Source organism: Xenopus laevis, chromosome 4L, assembly GCF_017654675.1.
Source record: "Xenopus laevis strain J_2021 chromosome 4L, Xenopus_laevis_v10.1, whole genome shotgun sequence".
Taxonomy (NCBI): domain Eukaryota; kingdom Metazoa; phylum Chordata; class Amphibia; order Anura; family Pipidae; genus Xenopus; species Xenopus laevis.
Window position 1 is genome coordinate 66,329,911 of NC_054377.1, and position 19,344 is coordinate 66,349,254.

The 19,344-nt window shown below is 38.4% G+C and overlaps 1 protein-coding gene across 1 annotated transcript; it reads right to left on the minus strand.

Moving 5' to 3' along the window:
- Positions 1-88: 88 nt before the first annotated feature.
- Positions 89-19,344, minus strand: gpt2.L (glutamic-pyruvate transaminase (alanine aminotransferase) 2 L homeolog). Its single transcript, XM_018258049.2, has 11 exons — positions 18,620-19,344; positions 11,877-11,966; positions 10,331-10,439; positions 9,865-9,998; positions 8,942-9,185; positions 8,088-8,167; positions 7,623-7,759; positions 6,711-6,885; positions 5,886-6,041; positions 2,788-2,900; positions 89-2,661 (listed from the first exon to the last, which is right to left on the minus strand). Exons 1-11 carry the CDS (start codon positions 18,899-18,901, stop codon positions 2,571-2,573), a joined length of 1,611 nt encoding a protein of 536 aa, XP_018113538.1. The 5' UTR covers positions 18,902-19,344; the 3' UTR covers positions 89-2,570.

Below are 19,344 nucleotides of genomic sequence, written 5' to 3' on the forward strand. Positions count from 1 at the left end.
TTCTAATCTGCTGTGGAACTACAAAGAACAAAAGAATGAAGTAACACAATCTTTTCGTAAGGCGTTTGTATTTATAGGCATTCTCTTAAAAAAAAAAAAAAGTATTCTTACTTTGTAAACATATAATTTGTTCAAATGAGGAGGTATTAATATACTATTTTTTATTAATATATAAAAATAAAAGGAGCACAGGCGTGGGGTGTCAGGTAAGTAAATATAATCACTAGTGTGTACATAACATTTTAGCACTGCTCATTTAAAGGACAAGGAAAAGGCTGCAGGGGATGCTGATCTGTTAGACATTCCCAAGTGATTATATTGCTAACCTCAAACCACAGGCTGGTGTGCTGGCCTGGGGTTCATAATAAGTGTAACAATTCCATTGTGTTTCATCTTCCGGAGATGTTGTTGCCCTGGGTAGTGGGTATGAACCTTGTGGGTATCCAAGTTCCACTTTTACTCTACTGCACATGTGCACAACTGAGCCACAAGGGATCCCTGGGTGAATGAACAAGGTACTCACTAATATAATACCCAGGCAGGGACAGTGTGTTTTGTATATGTGCTAAAACTGTGACTTCTCAAAATACTTTAGGATGCCACAGTTGGAATTTTAGTAAATATGCCCCTTAGTTATCGTTATGAATTGTAACATTAAAACAAATAATAAAAATAAAGTGTTTACCATTTTAACTTCTAGAATACATATTTGAAGATCGGTTGTGGCACACAGTTGAGCAGCACTACAACATGCCAGTTGCCTGATGCTTAATCACAAAGATTTACTATACTAACATTACCAGAATAGTAGTTTCATGGAGACAACAACACTTTGCAGGATGCAACATCACACACTGCAGTGGCACAATTAGGCCAGCCATGGTCCATAGACATTATAAATGCACTTAGGTGTCCAAATAATTCCACAATGATAAAAATGTAGCACTAAATCCATGTAATAACAGGGAACAGAGCTTTAAGTGTGATTTTATATACAGGATAGTATTCGAATTTTCGAGTTTTTTTTATGACCAAAACTGTCAAATTCGACTAGGGAATTGTTAAAATTGGATTCAAGTTTTTTTTTAAAAAAAAAAATCGAATTCGATGCTGTTTTAGTCAAAGACTCCAATCAAGTTTTTAGAACTCTAATCAAATTTGTTTAGTTTTCGGGTTGATCCTATTCTCCAGAGTTTCGAAAATTAGATTTTTTAAATAAATTTCTAATTTTGAGTTCACGGGAGCTTATGGGAGTTTTAAAAACTCGCATGAATTCGTAATTCGACCCTTGATAGATGTGCACCTTAATGTTGATGGAGAAAAAGTCAAAGCAAGACAAGTAAGGATAACTACAATTGTTAGTAATATAAATATGTAAGGCATAGGAAGTTAGTAAATCTAACATTTAAGCTCAATGCATTAAGCATAAAAGAACACCTAATTTACAGCCAATACAAATCCTCCCAGCGGTCTACTTAGATGTGGCAGAGCCCGGGTGCAGGATGTGCACCCAGGCTCCCCTGTGAGCCCCTTAACCCCACCTCCAGACTTGTGCCCGCTGCCCTTAACCCAGGGTGACTTGTGCCCCCCTGTTCTGGCTTGCACAACGGGGGACAGACCCGGGTACACCCTCCATAGTTACACCACTGAATCCTCCAACTTGCAGTATAGCTATTGGAAGATTCCATGCCATTTAGTTTTACCATTTTCTAGTTTGATGGCAAAACAAAGGTCACTAGTTTGCTAAAGGCACCAACTGCACAGAATACAAACCTACTTTACAAGACATTTTGCACTAAAATAGAGAGGTACTGTTTTGTGGGAGGACAAATTTTATTTAAGGGGTGTTAAGTGATGTTATTAAAAGGGTTGCATATAAAATAATCCTCTAAAATATCATTACCCAGCTGATGAAGTAAAATGAACTACAAAACTAACAAGAATGGATCTAAAATCATCTGGAATATAAATCCAATAACCAAAATGGTGCAGGATTCTATTGCAGAGACGATTTAGAGGTTATATAGAAAAAAAAAATACACTCGGAAAATTGGCAGGGCAAAGAACTGAAATCTTCTTCTTCATTAACAAAAAGCCAGCTATTCGGTTTTCAGATTGGATTCCACTTTGCAGAATACTTTTCTAGTATCCCTTGAGGTTAGCACTAATGATGAGTGACAATTATGTGAAAGTTGAACCCATTCTCTTGGAAATGGCTCAGCATTTCCATTTAAAGAATACAAAAATGTTGCATTTCGGGAATACTAAAATTAAGAATGCTTTTACCAACATTACTCTTCAATGAGACCGAATATGGGCCTTAACGGTTTTAGCACTATTGAAAGAGTGCGTTTTTGGTTTATAGTACAAGAATTCCAAGTTTATTTCTTATTCTGTCAAATTGTTTGTACCAGAACCATTTTATATTCCCGATATTACTAACCAGCTGGTACAGTACTAATATTAAGCCTACAACCTGCTTTCCTGTGTTTTGTTGCCACACCACGCTTAGAGATTGTCAACGTATTCAGTCTAATTCACATTTGTTAGATCAATTCCACTGCAGCACCTCATGCATAGTCTTCAAGGAAGCGCATATGGAAGTCTTTGACCTTTTGCAACAGAATCTTCAGTTTTTCTACAGGAGGAAGTATGGTCATTCTAGAAATAAACAGGTGAATACATATTAATACTCTGTGGTAATCAAAATATGTGTTTTGCACATTGCTAAATTCTAATGTGATATACATAGGTTAAAAATCATTTTTCTAATATATTGTTTTCTACCTAAAATGATGTGTTCCTTCTTTCTGGCCAAATCCACTGCCTGGGACAACACAAATGCCAGTTTCTTCCAATAGGCGCATGCAGTAATACATGTCAGGAGCCATTTGGTGTTCCTGCAGAGGGGTGATAATCATCAATTAGATACAAACTTTAGAATACAAAATAAGTTATTAAGGCGGTGTTGAATATTCCTATATGTAATACAAATCTTATGACAGAGAACAATATTTGTAATAAAAATCGATGAAAATAAGTGTATAATAAGTATTTTGTCTCTTGTCTAGTAGTTACACAAATGCCTCTTCCTCTGTAGAATTCATCCAAACATTGTAATGCAATTAATGGCACCCTGCTTCAGAAATGCTTTTGTGCTTTTGAAATGCTTTTGTGTGACCCCACTTTTAATCTGTTGTTTTTTTAACTATTGAATTACCTTCACTTAGTGAAAAATCCATTACAAAGCTAGAACATTTTCTATATTTAGAGCAGTCTTGACCTCCCTAATTTTCTACTTTGTGACAAAAAAAAACAAAAAACCCCCAAACACTTTTTTCATTTTCAGGCTAGCTGATTTGATTACGGACAAGTGGCCTGGCAATAATTCTGCTTTTGCCTTAAAAGGAACAGTTCAGTGTAAAAATAAAAACTGGGTAAATAGATAGGCTTGCAAAATAAAAAATGTTTCTAATGTAGTTAGGCAAAACTGTAATATATAAAGGCTGGAGTGACTGGATGTCTAACATAATAGCCAGAACACTACTTCCTGCTTTTCAGCGCTCTAGCTCTAAGCTAGTCAGCAACTTGAAGGGGAGTTTGCAAATGATCCTTAGCATTCAGCTCAGATTCAAAACCAACAGGTACGACCCATGTGGCCCCCCTCAGTCACTGATTGGTTAATGCCTGGTAACCAATCAGTGGAAGTCAAGAGAGCTGAAAAGCAGGAAGTAGCGTTCTGGCTATTATGTTACACAAACAGTCACTCCAGCCTTTATACATTACATTTTTGCCTAACTAACTACCGTATATACTCGAGTATAAGCCGATCCGAGTATAAGCCGAGGTACCTAATTTTACCTACGAAAACTTATTGACTCTAGTATAAGCCTAGACACAACTACAGCCCTGTCTCCCAGCAGCGCACATTCCGCCAAAGAGACTCCCCCAGCGATCAACCGGACTTCTTTGCAAAGTTGATGGTGACAGAGAATTGTGCAGAGAGTGCTGTGTGATATTGCCATCACTGTTAATCTTTCGTATAACCAACAGAGGGTGCTGTGTGATATTGCCATCACTGTTAATCCATTATACAACCAACAGAGGGTGCTGTGTGATATTGCAGTCACTGTTATTCTTTCATATAACCAACAGAGGGCACTGTGTGATATTGCAGTCACTGTTATTCTTTGATACAACCAACAGATGGCGCTGTGTGATATTGCAGTTACTGTTATTCTTTGATATAACCAACAGATGGCGCTGTGTGATATTGCAGTCACTGTTATTCTTTGATACAACCAACAGATGGCGCTGTATGATATTGCAGTTACTGTTATTCTTTGATATAACCAACAGATGGCGCTGTGTGATATTGCAGTCACTGTTATTCTTTGATACAACCAACAGATGGCGCTGTGTGATATTGCAGTCACTGTTATTCTTTGATATAACCAACAGATGGCGCTGTGTGATATTGCAGTCACTGTTATTCTTTGCAATATCACACAGCGCCATCTGTTGGTTGTATCAAAGAATAACAGTGACTGCAATATCACACAGCGCCATCTGTTGGTTGTATCAGTCACTGTTATTCTTTGATATAACCAACAGAGGGCGCACTGTTATTCTTTCATAAAACCAACAGAGGGCATTGTGGGATATTGCAGTCTCTCCCCAAGTGAACTGTTGGTATAGGAATGATTAAAAGTGACTGCAATATCGACAACAGCCCGCTGACCCAGTATAAGCCGAGGTAGACTTTTTCAGCACATTTTGGATGCTGAAAAACTCGGCTTATACTCGAGTATATACGGTATATTAGAACCATTTTTTATTTTGCACAGCCTATCTACCCAGTTTTTATTTTTATACTGAACAATTCCTTTAAAAGAACTTTAAGGAGCAGATTTATTAAGGGTCAAAGTGAAAATTTGAATTTTTGAAACTCTCAAATTCGAATTGTGAATTATCCAAACTCGATTTGAGTTTTAATTTGAATTGTGAGATTTATCATACTCTGGCCCATTAAGAACTCAAATTTGACTATTTGCCACCTAAAACCTGCTGAATTGCTGTTTAAGTCAATGGAAGATGTCCAGGTATCAATTAGGAGTTGTTTGTAGCCTTCCTAACATTTTTTGAGTTTTTAAAAACTCTCATGAATTCTAATTCAACCTATGATAAATGTGACGAATTTCGAATTCATGCGAGTTCAAATCGAATTATATAAAACTCGATTTGAATTTAAAAAAAAACTTGATTTGAGTTTTTTTCTCCAAAATAAACTCGAATCAAGTTTTTTTAAAATCAAATGGAGATATTATAATTCGAATCGAATTAGAGTTGTTTAAATACGTTAGAGTTTTAAAAATTATATTTTTTTAATACATTTCGAATAGTCAAATTTGGAATTCATGGGAGTTTAAAAAAAACTCACACATTTATCAAAGGTTACATTCTATTTCATTCGAGTTTTTAAAAACTCTCCTAAACTCAAAAATTAACCTAAATGTATTTAAACTCTGATTAATCAAAACGACTCGAAAACTCGAATTCGAATCAAACTCGATTTGAGTTTTTTTCTCAAAAAAAGACGAATGCCAGGAGGGCTGCAAAACAACTCCAAATTGATCCCTGGAGGTCTCCCATTGACTTAAACAGCAATTTGGCAGGTTTTAGGTGGCGAATAGTCGAATTAGATTTCTTAAAGGGTTAGAGTATGATAAATCTCGAAAATCGAATGAGAATGATAATCAGGTGAGAGGCATTGGGTGCGGAATAGACACAAATGCCTTAAGTCAGGTCACACCCAGCCAGTCAGACAAGTTAGTTTGCAATAGTAAGGTTATAATGTCTCAGGTAACCTTTAAGGTGCCACTGACCTTAGACTTTTCAATTGCTTTATCTGGAATGAAGATTCTTGGAAAGGCATACATGGCTCCCTGCAGTGGATTGCACTTAATGCCTGGCACTTGGTTAAACAATTCTTCAGTCAGTTTAGCCTTCTCTGCAAGATTACTCAAAATAGCTTCTTTTTCCTGTGAAAACAAAGGGGAAATTTTTAATTTCTAGTTCTGTTTTTTTGGTATTTTTTTTGGTATTAAGTATTAAATAATTGCTGTTGAAGCATAATGTCGTCAAGTGGCGCAAAATCCTAACTTAATGAATTTTTGCCTTTTCCTTAAGGCATTCAACAGTCCTTTCATTTGCTTCCACGTCCCTGTATTTAAATGCAGTCGTCTGGCAGGCTTAATTGGATTACATTACAGATCAACCTTCAGGCATTTAGGAGCAAGATGTGGCAATGACTAAATTACTTTGCATGATCATTGATGGTTTAAAAAAAGAAAAGAAAAAAAAGCAATTTATAAAGTTTACATTTTATAGTACGGTACATTTTTTTGAGATTTGCCAATTGCACTTCAACCTACCAAAAGTTATGGGAAACTTTCTGTATATGTTCACCAATTAAAGGGTCAGTTAAAATAAAGTTTTAGCACGAAACAAACTTGGGTATTGTAAGAAAATATGCAATTGGACATTCTTTGTATAGTTTAAATTATTCAGCCTGGAATAGGCTGTTGAGCTCTATTTGGGTCTCTGGTAAACAGTAGTTATACATTTTGTTTACATTCATTTATAGTTCTTGCCTTTTTTAAAAAAATACCTTTGACAACAGAATTCTTTAGCTCCAGACTAGCACTTACTTTTATGAACTGTTCATATGATTCTTCTCCAGGATGTGGTGGGTTCACTACAACATCCATAGCTGCCTGGCCTGACACAGGAGGACACAGGCGAACAGAAAGCAATTTCACCAGCTGCGCTGTAATATCTGGGTGCAGGTTCACTACCTCCATATAGCCTCCTCTGTAGCCACACCTAAGAACACCACAAGTACAATACATTGTTTAAGATGCAAATTGAAGAGCTACTGAATAAAAAGCTAAACAAAACTCAAAAACGTTCAATAATAAAAAATTAAAACCAATTTGCAAATTGTCCCAGAATATCACTCTACATCAGTGATCCCCAACCAGTAGCTCGTGAGCAACATGTTGCTCTCCAGCCCCTTGGATGTTGCTCCCAGTGGCCTCAAAGCAGGTGATTATTTTTGAATTCCAGGCTTGGAGGCAAGTTTTTGTTGTATAAAAACCAGATGTACTGCCAAACAGAGTCTCCTGTAGGCTGTCAGTCCAAATAGAGGCTACCAAATGACCAATCACAGCCCTTATATGGCACTCCAAGAACATTTGTCATGCTAGTGTTGCTCCCCAACTCCTTTTAATTCTAGATGTTGCTCACTGGTTCAAAAGGTTGGGGATTCCTGTCTACATCATACTAAAAATTATCTCAAAAAGTGAACAACCCCTTTAATCTGATGCTACCCTGTAGCACATGGGTGACATTTTGGTTGTGGGTGAACTATTTAGCCTATAGGCAAGAATCTCTTCCAGCATGAAACACTTAAAGGAAATATGTATTTAGGAACAACTTCCTTATCTAGATCTAATGTACTAAATGTTTCATTTTATCAGACCTGATTACAAAAATATTGTAATCATCATAGCCTAATTTTTATATAAATAATCTCAGGACTGGATAGAGTGGCGACGTACTCTCCCATATATCCCTTTGAGGTTGAGTGGAAAGAGGCAAGTTCCACATTGTTGAAATATTCTGGTCCCATCTCATATAGAACTTTCTTGAAAGAGTGAAACTGGCAACTTTTGGAGTATATATTATCCTGATAGACCTGAAAGACAAAACCCAAGACCCATGAAATGAAGAGAATGCGGTCTTCAGCATCCAGACCTACAGTCAAACATATATTGGCCGCACACTGAAAAAAAACCCCCAAAAACATTTGGCCGAATATTGCAACAGCCCAAACACCTAATTTACAAATGAAGGAAAAAAAATTACAAAATCTCTGAACGGTAATTCTTTCACGTTATATTTAGGAGTTGGTGTCGGCTCAAATGTACAAAAAGGATTTATCCAAATCCTGCAAAAAGTGCTAAGATTTAGCATGATTCTGGATCAAATCCAAGATTCCCTGCATCCCTAACTTTTTCACATACCTCATCTGCAAGAAGAAACAGCCCTTCCTCCAAGGCAAAATGGATCACCTCTTCAATACAATGTTTACTCTGCACTTGACCTAAACAAGAAAGAAACGGACTCATGAATTCTTTATCTGACTGGCACCATGCACAGAACCATCAGTTATAAAATAACTGAAAATAAATTCCTTTATATCAGATGAAGAAGTTGCCACAAACAGTACAATTAGTGTGAGATTTGTGTAAAAGAGCAAAAATTATATCTAAAGGGAAATGCAAATGCGTCCAATCACAGCGTTATCAGCCCAAGAAACCATACACTGTGCGCAATGAATTATTAGCACTACATGTGAGTGGCAACTTACAAGCCTTCTGTCTTGAATATAGTGAATCAGTATACAATACTTCAATATCTCTGTTATCCCTTGGACCCCTGATGTCATGGAGTGGGGAAATCAGAACCAAAGAATTGTATACATTTTTTATTGGAACAAACACAAGCAGTAATCATTGTACAGTACTTAAATTTAAATACGATAAAATACGTAATTCATAGTAATAACCATAAAAAACCCTAACAAATTCTGAAGACTGCTTATGTTTAATGCAATAGGTGATTAATTTTGGTAATCATATTTCTGACAACTAAAAGAAAAAAAAATGCAGTAGCCAATACATCCCCCTGCAAACGTTTTACACAACAGAGACAATCGCCAGCAGAGGAATGCGCAGAATTGCCTACCATTGACTTTATTGGAAAATCCCTATTTTACAGGAGGATTTGGCCACTTAAGTCTGTATTTTGAGGAGAAAGTCTGATTGTGTAATATTGAAAATGCCAGTCTAAGATATATGTTTGTGGTCATATGTACCTGTTGGGTTTCCAGGATTAATGATACAAAGCACTTTAGGATTGCAGTATTCCCTGGCGCTGTAGTAAGCTCTTTGTAGCTCACGAACATCCAGTGCCCAACAATTTTCTTCATCAAGATAGTAATTCACCTGGATGGCATCCAGTTCAGAGAGAGCAGCAGAGTACAGGGGGTATTGTGGGATTGGAATCATAACTCCAGTTCTTGACTGCCCCTCACCCGACACAAGGATCTTCAGGATGCTCTGCAAACAGTAGGAGATTCACTAAGCAACACAACTCAGAACACAAGATTTTAATAGGAAGTCACTTTTTTATTGTATTTATTTACTTTTGCAGGCACAGGGCACATGGTCTAGAGTCAGACGAAGCAGCCCAACAGGGGGAAGTTCATCCTTTAATTTACAAGGCTGCATGCTAATATATTATGGGGCATATTTATCAAAGGGGGGTAACAGAGGTCGCCTTATTTTGCCAAAGGGAAATTTCTCAACTCTTTATCTAATTGTATCGAATTGCTCAGGAATGTAAAATGTCCCTCTGGCAATTCATTCTTTGATAAATATGCCTCTACGTCTGAACTATACCAATGGACAAGATTTGCAAACACAAAAATGTTTTTAAATTCAATTAAAAATAAAACAAGTCAGTATTCTCATGGAGTACAAAACTACTGGAAATTGTGTTAAAGGTGCAGTTCTACTTACAGTATCATGTACAGTTAAAACTCCAAACATTACATAAAAATGATAGTCAATCTCCCATTGTTTCAGACTATTTGCATTTCTTTTCACCTACTTCCAGCCAAAAATGTAACATTCTATACTACGGTAACCTCAAAGCTATCATAACCTAAGCTAAATTACTGTTATCAATAATTTGCGATCAGCCCTACTGTTATTTAACTTGGACTAGGCCACTCACAGATATTCCATCACTTGCTCCAGTGGTTAGATAAATATTATCTGGGTGTGCAGGAACACCTCCATCACGTTTCTCAATGAACTTGGCGACATCTTCTCGAATACAGTTCACTCCCTGGCTTGCACTGTAGGAACCTGAAAAACAAAACAAGACGTTCCAACACATCTCCTAAGAAAATGCTTTTAAAACACTGCTAACTCTACTAAAGTCGACCATACAAGTAAATAAGTGATCTCCTAGGGTTAATCTTTTATATACAGGCACACTTGAAGGTTTGGACCACATCTTGCATATCCAATTCCTGCAGTGAGATGTTGATGGTTGTGCAGTTTCTTCCTTAGTCGTTATAATTCCCATTCTGTTATTTGATATACACTGTTCAATATGCTTTCAAGATATTCCCTTCTTACACTAGGCAGGGAAAATAGAATGTAGAAGTCAGGGTTAGCAGGATAATTATTCTCACCCAAACTCTGTCCACCACAGGATTCCAAGATACGTCTTGCTCTTCTCTTTGCATCATTGGGGAGACTTGGATTATCCAAGAGATCTGGATAAGTGCACAGAGCTACCACCTGGAAAATAAATTTTTTTTAGAAAGACGTATGTCTGGCAGAATCTTTTAGGTGATTTTTTCAACAAATAATGTGTAAAATGTTGCTTTGACAGGCATTTATAAATCCTATGCAAACAAAATAAACAAACATGGTGTTGCTAACTATAACTGGATTGAAGCCATATAAAGTAAATGTGAAGAGCAATATAAAAGAACCACATGCTTCGACATGTTTGTTTGATGTGGTTACAATAAAGCTTCTGATTTTATCAGTATCCTGCAGTTCCAGTTTGTGTAGAGCCCTTCCTTTGCATTAAAGGGAAAAAGAAGGATTTCTGTCACACACTTTCCCTCACAGGTAGGGTTGCCACCTTTTCTGGGAAAAAATACCGGCCTTCCTATATATTTATATTTTTTCCCTATTAATAACATTGGGATCAACCATCATTTTTACCGGGCAGGCCATTAAAATACCGGCCAGGTGGCAACCCTACTCACAGGGCTCGTTTGAGTGCCTTAAGAGTTAGGGTAGAACTACACAAGCGTTTTCCGTCGGATCGATGCCCGGCGACAATACGCAGACGACAAATTGGACTGAATGAAAAGTCGCAGGTAAGAACTACATTAGTTCCGACGCAACACGACTGTCGGATGTGGATGCAGTAAGTAGCGTCTTCCTCTTATAGTCGGACCGTGTAGTTGTTACCTGCGACTTTTCATTCAGTCCAATTATATTTTGACACGTGCGACTCCATCCAATTTGTCGCCTGCGTTCTGTCGCCAGGCGTCGATCTGACCGAAAATGCTTGTGTAGTTCTACCCTTAGACAAAAATGCAGCTTCAAAGTGCCTGAAAACCCCCAGCACACACTTGTATTTAAATTGTCTAACAAGCACTTGTCTCAGCAGCTGTCAGGCAATTATTGCCTAAAACTGCATACATGTGCTTTTGCTGCCACAAGTGTTGTCAGGAAAATTCAATACAAGCCTGTAGGGGGGCTGTTGGTAGCTGTATTTTTAGGTTACTTAAAAATAAGGCACTCAGAACTGTTATTATTATTCACATATTCCACATTCCTACAGCATCTTTTGTACCATGCTTGTGTGTTTATTTACTATATTGCAGATTCATATTAGTACCAGTACAACAACTTACAGTAAACAACTGTTTTTTTTTGGGGGGTTTTTTCACCTGGCCCACGACAGGGGAATGGAATGACGTGAGGTAATATGGGTTGAGGAAGAGACCATAAAGATTTCGGCTACTCTACAGACAGATAACCTTTCTAGATAAAAATATGTATATAAATACATTTTTCTTTACTGAATATTGCTCTCACAATGAAAGGGTTTATTTATAAAATATATACAACTTCTGCTTAGAAAGCCTTGGCTTGTACAAAAAACAGCATATGATATATTTACATACAGCAAATAAATATAGAACAGCAATATACCTGTCTTAGAAATGTAATTGGTTGCTGTCCCATTGCATGAGCATCGCCGATGTTAGCCTTGATCACCTCATCAAATGGTTTTTTGACTCCCTATGGTGAAAACAAAATACAAAAAACTGTTAAAACTGCCACAGTATGAAAAAAACAAACAAGCCACATATACCTTCACTAGGTATACACACAGAATTACATAAATAAAAATATACATATATGAATGTTTATTCTTCCACAATGTGGAGTCCGGAAGACACGAGATGGATCAAAATTTATAGCAATAAATTCCTTGTTATAAAAGCCCTAGGCAGGCACGTTCCTGCCAAGATCATCCAGCTTACATGCCTTCTGGGTAATTGTGAACCCTTCCTTCGCTTTTGATGACATGTGCTTGCACAGATCAGCTGACATGCACGTAGAACAGGCCCAAAGCAAGGCCCAAAAAGTGAACAGGAAATAGGCAAAACCTGAACCTGGAAATTAGTTCTGAAGTCATATGCCCTTATGGAATAGTTTAAGGTCTATGGCCTTAGATGCCCTTTGAAGTATACAGTGTGAAGTTTCGTGGTCATAAAACATGTAATTGGTAATAATAGATTAGGGTCAAGTGTTCCTGTCTCTCCTTCAGTACTTCTGGGCAATGTCTAGTGGAACTGCCCTATGGTGTATCAGAGCTTTGGAGGCTAAAAAAAACTGGGCAGAAGAATACAACAGTTATATAATTGGCTATATGATTGGTATAATTGGTTATCAATTGATAACCTGAGCTTAGTTGTTTTTAGTCAGTCAAATTCATGCTATTTGCTATAGGTCCCAATTAAGATAATAATAAAAAATCCTTTCTTCATGGCTTTGGAGGCTGCCTTATCAATGTCACCAACAGCCAAAAATCTGTTGAAAAATCAATTTATATAATACAAATTCTTCAAGCACAAGAAAATCCAGCATCTCTGGGGGGTGTCAGTATGTTGGGCATGCTAAGTTTTTACCCCGGGCTGGTGCTCCTGTTTAATAAAAAGCAGAACACCAAGCAGCAATGTAATGTACCTATCTAGGCACCCCTAGCACTAACTTAAACTTACAAAATGCATTTAGGTTTTACTGAGGTTTGCAGGCCACAGTATGGTCAAGAGCCACAGTCCATCTCTTGCTAGTTATTGCTGGCTAATCGGTTTCCATGTTCTGTTTAAACCTTTGGCCTTTATTTTTGTTATAATGTATCGAGCACTCATTGTAGTTTTACTTCAATGTATAGTGAGTAAAGTACCCCCTCTTGTAAAATATAAGGATATTATTAGTTACCGAGGAGTTCTATGACCATATAAAAACACGAGGCCGAAGGCCGAGTGTTTTTATACAGGCCATGGAACTCTGAGGTAACTTCTACTATCCTCATATTTTGCAACTGGGGGTACTTTATTTATTATAATACACAAATTTCAGTGAGTCATGTGACAGAAATGACATCAGAACTCACTGTTTATAACTGGTGACATCAGAACTCACCATTTATAAGGATATAATTTACAAGATATTCATGGCTTTTGTGTATTATATGACTTTACCCCGCAGCACATCCCATCGCAATAGAATCTAGTGCAGAGTCAGGCAGAAGTAAGCCAGCTTGCCTTAGATGGAGAAGCAAGAGGGAAAATTTTCTAAATTTAGACTCCACAATCCATCTGTTTTTCCAAGGGTCAACAATGAGATGGAACAAGGTTAATGTCATAACACTGTTCTTAAGAAAATGTTAGACTAATATTAAATTGGACTATTTAATTATATATATACACAAATACATTAGAGGACATTATAAACTAATAGCAGGGGACCTTTTTACCCATAAAGAGGATCTACACACCAGAGGCCACCCCTTTAGACTAGAGAAGAGAAAAACTTTCATTTGAAGCAACGCAAGTGGTTCTTCACAGTGAGGACATTGAGGTTGTGGAATGCACTGCCGGGTGATGTTGTGATGGCTGATTCAGTTAATGCCTTTAAGAGAGACTTGGATGATTTTTTGGACAGACATAATATTAAAGGCTATTGTGATACTAAGCTCTATAGTTAGTATAGGTATGGGTATATAGAATTTAATTAAAAGTAAGGAGGGGTGTGTGTATGGATGCTGGGTTTTCATTTGGAGGGGTTGAACTTGATGGACTTTGTCTTTTTTCAACCCGATTTAACTATGTAATGTTATATAAACAATTTGTTTTAAAGGCAGTGAATTGTCTTTGGTTAAGAGTCCCCCAATAACTAAGGGTCTTTTTAAGTTAAACCCTTTCCACCAAATCCCTATGTGCTATACCCTCGGAGTGGGCACATGGATAACTGTCATGTAAACAGTTGGTGGTACTACGTTAAGTTGGTTGCGTGTACAGGTATGGGATCCGTTATCCGAAAACCCATTATCAAGAAAGCTCCAAATTATGTAAAGGCTTTCTCCAATAGACTATTTTATCCAAATTTTTAAAAAAGTATTTCCTTTTTCTCTGTAATAATAAAACAGTACCTTGTATTTGATCCCAACTAAGATAAGATTAATCCTTATTGGAAGCAAACAGCCTATTGGGTTTATTTAATGTTTACACAATTTTCTAGTAGACAAGGTATGAAGATCCAAATTACGGAAAGATCCGTTATCCAAAAACCCCCAGGTCCCGAGCATTCTGGATAACTTTTATTGCCACCACAGGACAATAAAACACCTAAACTATTTAATTGTTATGAGAGTGGGTCATTGATGTTAGGTTCTCTTGTGGGCCCATAAGAGGCACAGTCATACACTGCTTCTTATTATTATTACATAAAAGAACAGTTCAGTGTAAAAATAAAAACTGTGTAAATAGATAGGCTGTACAAAATAAAAAATGTTTCTAATATAGTTAGTTAGGCAAAAATGTAATGTATAAAGGCTGGAGTGATTGAATGTCTAACATAATAGCCAGAACACTACTTCCTGCTTTTCAGCTCTTTAACTCTGATTTAGTCAGAGACTTTAAGGTGGCCACATCGGACATAACAGTTCATTGAGTCTGCAATTGATCCTTAGCATTCAGCTCAGATTCAAAAGCAACAATTATGACTCATATGCCCCCCCAAGTCACCGATTGGTTACTGGCTGGTAACCAATCAATGGAAACCAAGGGAGCTGCACAGCACGAAGTAATGTTCTGGCTATTATGTTTTTGGCTAACTATATTAGAAATATTTTTTATTTTGCACGGGCTAACTATTTAACTAGTTTTTATTTTTATACTGAATATTGCTGTATTCTATTGAACAGCTGCTACTTGATTAAAATAATCTATTCCTGGAAAATGCCTTGTTAATGAACTACACATTTAAATAATTTACCAGAAGCACAAATGGGTCTTTGTTTTTGTGTTTTTGCTGCCCTATGGAAAAAGACTGACTGGTGGCCAAACATATCCCAGAAATGTTAGTTAGGCCCCTCTTTGTAATCTTTTAATAGACATCTACAGTCATAACATTTGGGAAATCTGAACTGTGGCAAGAGGTCGCTAAGAAAAGACACTGAGAAGTATGTGAAATTACAATCACTTAAAATTGACTGCTATAGTGTAAAGGGTGTTCGACTCTCACATTTTCAAGCAGAATAGTCAACATCAAAAAGGTGTACTGGTCATGTGTATGAAGACCCTTAAATACCATATGCTCTCTGTCTCTGTAAACTAATATACGGCTCTCAGCTGGGATACTTACATAAAAAGAGCAGGAACTAGCCTACAGCTACAGAGTTAACAAATGTAAAAAACACAAGGAAGCCGACAGCAGGTCATTATACCAATAAGCAGCTGAAAGTTAAGGAAAACAAAGGAAAGAGAGAGATATTGCATCACTTTACATGCCAACATAAAGATAGCTTGCTGGAGAAGCCCTGAAGGAGGTAACGGAATGTGGACACAGAAAGAAATTTGTTTTTGAACTGTGGGGAACTGCTTTGTATAAAAAAAAATGCTTTGAATTTGTGTTTTTACATATTGTCATTTACTATTACAGGGTAGTGTAAAGGACAGGAATCTGAGGAGGACGCTGCAAAAACCAAAAGCCTACCACTTAAATCTGCTAAATAGGCAGCCCTCTGTTATTATTGTTTATGTATATAGTGGCAACGTATTGTACAGTTTTGATGTGCTGGCCGGCCCAATAGGCAGAAGAGCTCAACCTGCGGGCTTTCTACTTGTGTTTTTATAGGCCTATAAATACAGGGGAGGTGGTTGGTGCAGGCTTGGGTAAAAAAAATAAATAAATAGAAAAAATCGACCCAGACATCACTTTTGCACAGACTTTACACATCATTCGCATCAGTACCTGTCCCGACCCCAATGTACCACATTCACACACACAGTCAATTTTCATGCAATTTCAAACTGGGTAAATAGATAGGCTGTGCAAAATAAAAAATGTTTTCAATATAGTTAATTATCCAAAAATGTAAGCTATAAAGATTGGAGTGCTTTGATGTCTAACAGAACATAACACTACTTCCTGCTTTGCAGCTCACTTGCTTTAAACGAATTGGTTACCAGGCAGTAACCAATCAGTGACTTCAAGGGGGGGGGCATATGAGTCATAACTGTTGCTTTTGAATGTGAGCTGAAAAAGAGCTGAAAAGTAGGAAGTTAGGTTCTGGCTATTACATTAGACATCTGCTCACTCCAGCCTTTATAGATTACAGTTTTGGCTAACTAACTGTATTAGAAACATTTTTTATTATGCACAACCTATTTACCCAGTTTATATTTTTATACACTGAATTGTTCCTTTAAGTGTAGTAGGAAACAGGAGGGGAACCCACACAGACAAAGGGGTAACTTGTCCTGGCAGAATCAAACCTAGAATCTCAGCACTGCAAGGTACTGTAGAAGTGCAAACTGTTGCACCACTGTGTGATGAAGTTCCTAGCAGACCTTGTGTGGTCTGTAGGTTCAATACCACAGGGTGTATGCATTACACTACTGCTTCTGTTCAAAGAGCATGAGGAATGGTGGGCATTACTGGTGATGTTGCCCATAGCAACCGATCAGCAATTAGATTTGAACAGTCACCTACACAATAGAAAACAAAAGCAAAGATCTGATTGGTTGCTATGGGCATGATTCCTTATTGATGCTTATCTGAAAAGTTAAAAAAAAGCCCCTTATGTACACCAGATGGGGGAGGGAACAATGAGTGGGAGAGGAGTTCCAGCAATTGGTTACTCTAAGGGGGTGGTGCCGAGGATTAGATATGGAATGAGATTCAAAATAGATTCTGGCAGTTCAAGTACACAAAGGCCCAAAAAGTCCCACCACAGGCACAATAAACAGAGGCATGTACTCAGACATCTTGTGACAGCTCCACACATAATAAAATCGGGTAGTACACCACATTTCCAACCGGCATTGTCATAGGCACTTCTTCCCTGGGGCTCCCTCAATCTGAACGGTGCATGCCCATCGACTATTGCACATGCATCAACTGGATCGGAGGCGACTAACCCTCCATCAGCTCCACCCCCAGATTTTGCAGCAGGTATCTGGCAGCAGGAAGGGCTTTAGGAATTTGTTTGATATTTTTATTTTCTATTTAAACATCCGATGCCCCAAACCCCTAGGCTGCCCTTATGCACAGTCCCTCGGTGCCTGTATAGAAAATTTCCATGGACCCATGCAAACTCTACAATATTAAAAAGAGTACAAGTAATATTCCCTAAAATTTGTTTCTTATGCTTGTGGACACAAAGCACATGACGAATTATGGTGGGCAGAAATATTATTGTGTAAAAATATACAACTTAGTACAGTGTAAACCCATCCATGAGAGGCTGCCATAAGTAATTAAGGGAACCAATGCTAACTATAGCAAGGTTCTCCTTCCCCTCAAGGATGATCCAATTATTAGCCGCCCAGTCACTCGGCCAACGGGTGTAGCTCTTCCAGCATGTAGAGAGATTATATTGTTACACACAACCAAGAAGAATTTCAGGGAAGACTGCACAAGGCCTATAAAACTCACTGTAGGCACATTGCTGGAGGCACATTGCTGGAGGTACACAGCTAGTGAAACCTGATGGGGCACTTCTTAACCCAAAACACATATAGAATATGCAATTGCGCTTCTTTAATTTACATTCATTTTGTATTTTTGTGGTTTCTGGGATATTTACAGTTCAAGTCTGCTTGCTAACAGGCCCGGACTGGCAATCTGTGGGTTCTGGCAAATGCCAGAGGGGCTGCTGTATGTTTCCATTGAAAGTTACCATAGAGTGGGCTGGTCGGGGGCTGTTTGGGCTGGTAGGGGGCTGTGTACTTGGAATGACAGGGACTATTTTGACTCCCAGTCCAGGCCTGCTTGCGAATACCAAGCTTCTAGTTTTAGCAGCTTTGAAAGTTACAACTTGAAAGTGAATTACAAGATGAATGTCAATTGCAAAGAATTTATTGTAAGCTCACATCACTTGACTTTTTTTGGTTTATATGCCCTTTAATGGCTGATGGGTATTCAGCAACTGGGTTCTTAGGTGGAATCATTCAGTGGCAGGGTGATAGCAGAGGGGCACAAGCAAACAGGGACTAGAGGTTCATAACTAGTGGGTGTTGATGGGTTCTCAGTCAGTGGGTTCTATTGGGAGCAAACAAATCAACTCTTTCTCTGGGTACCTGAGAGATTCTACAGTGTAGGTATAGGGCTATTGAATGGGTATGAGTGATCACTGTGGAGGTGGCAGCAGTGATACTCACATTTTGTAGCTCTTTCTCTATCTCTCCGGCTTTCAGTACAATGGGACCGCGGACCGCGTACTCTACCGCCCGAACTTGAGGGTTCATGGACTGCAAAGTGAGAATCTTCCGGCGGCTCCTCCCGGCATGTTGAACTGCAGGAGACTCCACCGCGCTGCAATACGGGGACTGCCCCGAGACTGCCATCCTCCGCTGCCCATTACGAGAATGTCTGTGCCACTCACACCCCCCTCGCCATGACACCCGCCTGCCGAACATCTGGATCACACTCACGCCCGCCATCCCCAATGCCGGGTCTTCTTCCTCCCACAATCACAAAGTCTCTTTTCTACCGTATAGAGATGCCACGTTGTTCTCTATAGTCTCTAGGAATGAATGGATGACGTTAGGGAACTTTAGTTCCGCGTATAAACCGTCAGCGTTATAGGCCGAATATAGTCCCTCTCAGTGCCCCGACCCGTCATGCACATGAAAGCTCGATGTTCCCAAAGATTTCCAATCTACCGAACGCGGAGAGAAGCTGAAGCCGCAAGGCGCTTAGGGAGTTGTAGTTGAAATGGATACGGGGTACCAAAAGAACTGCGGGGTTCGAACTACAAAACCCAGTATGCACCTCGGGGATAGAAGGTTTGGCGAGTATTCCTTATAAGCGGAGAATCTAGTGGGAGGAAGAATCCCAAATCAGTACCAGTTGAGCTGTCATTGCACTTGGGAGGCTGCAGCTG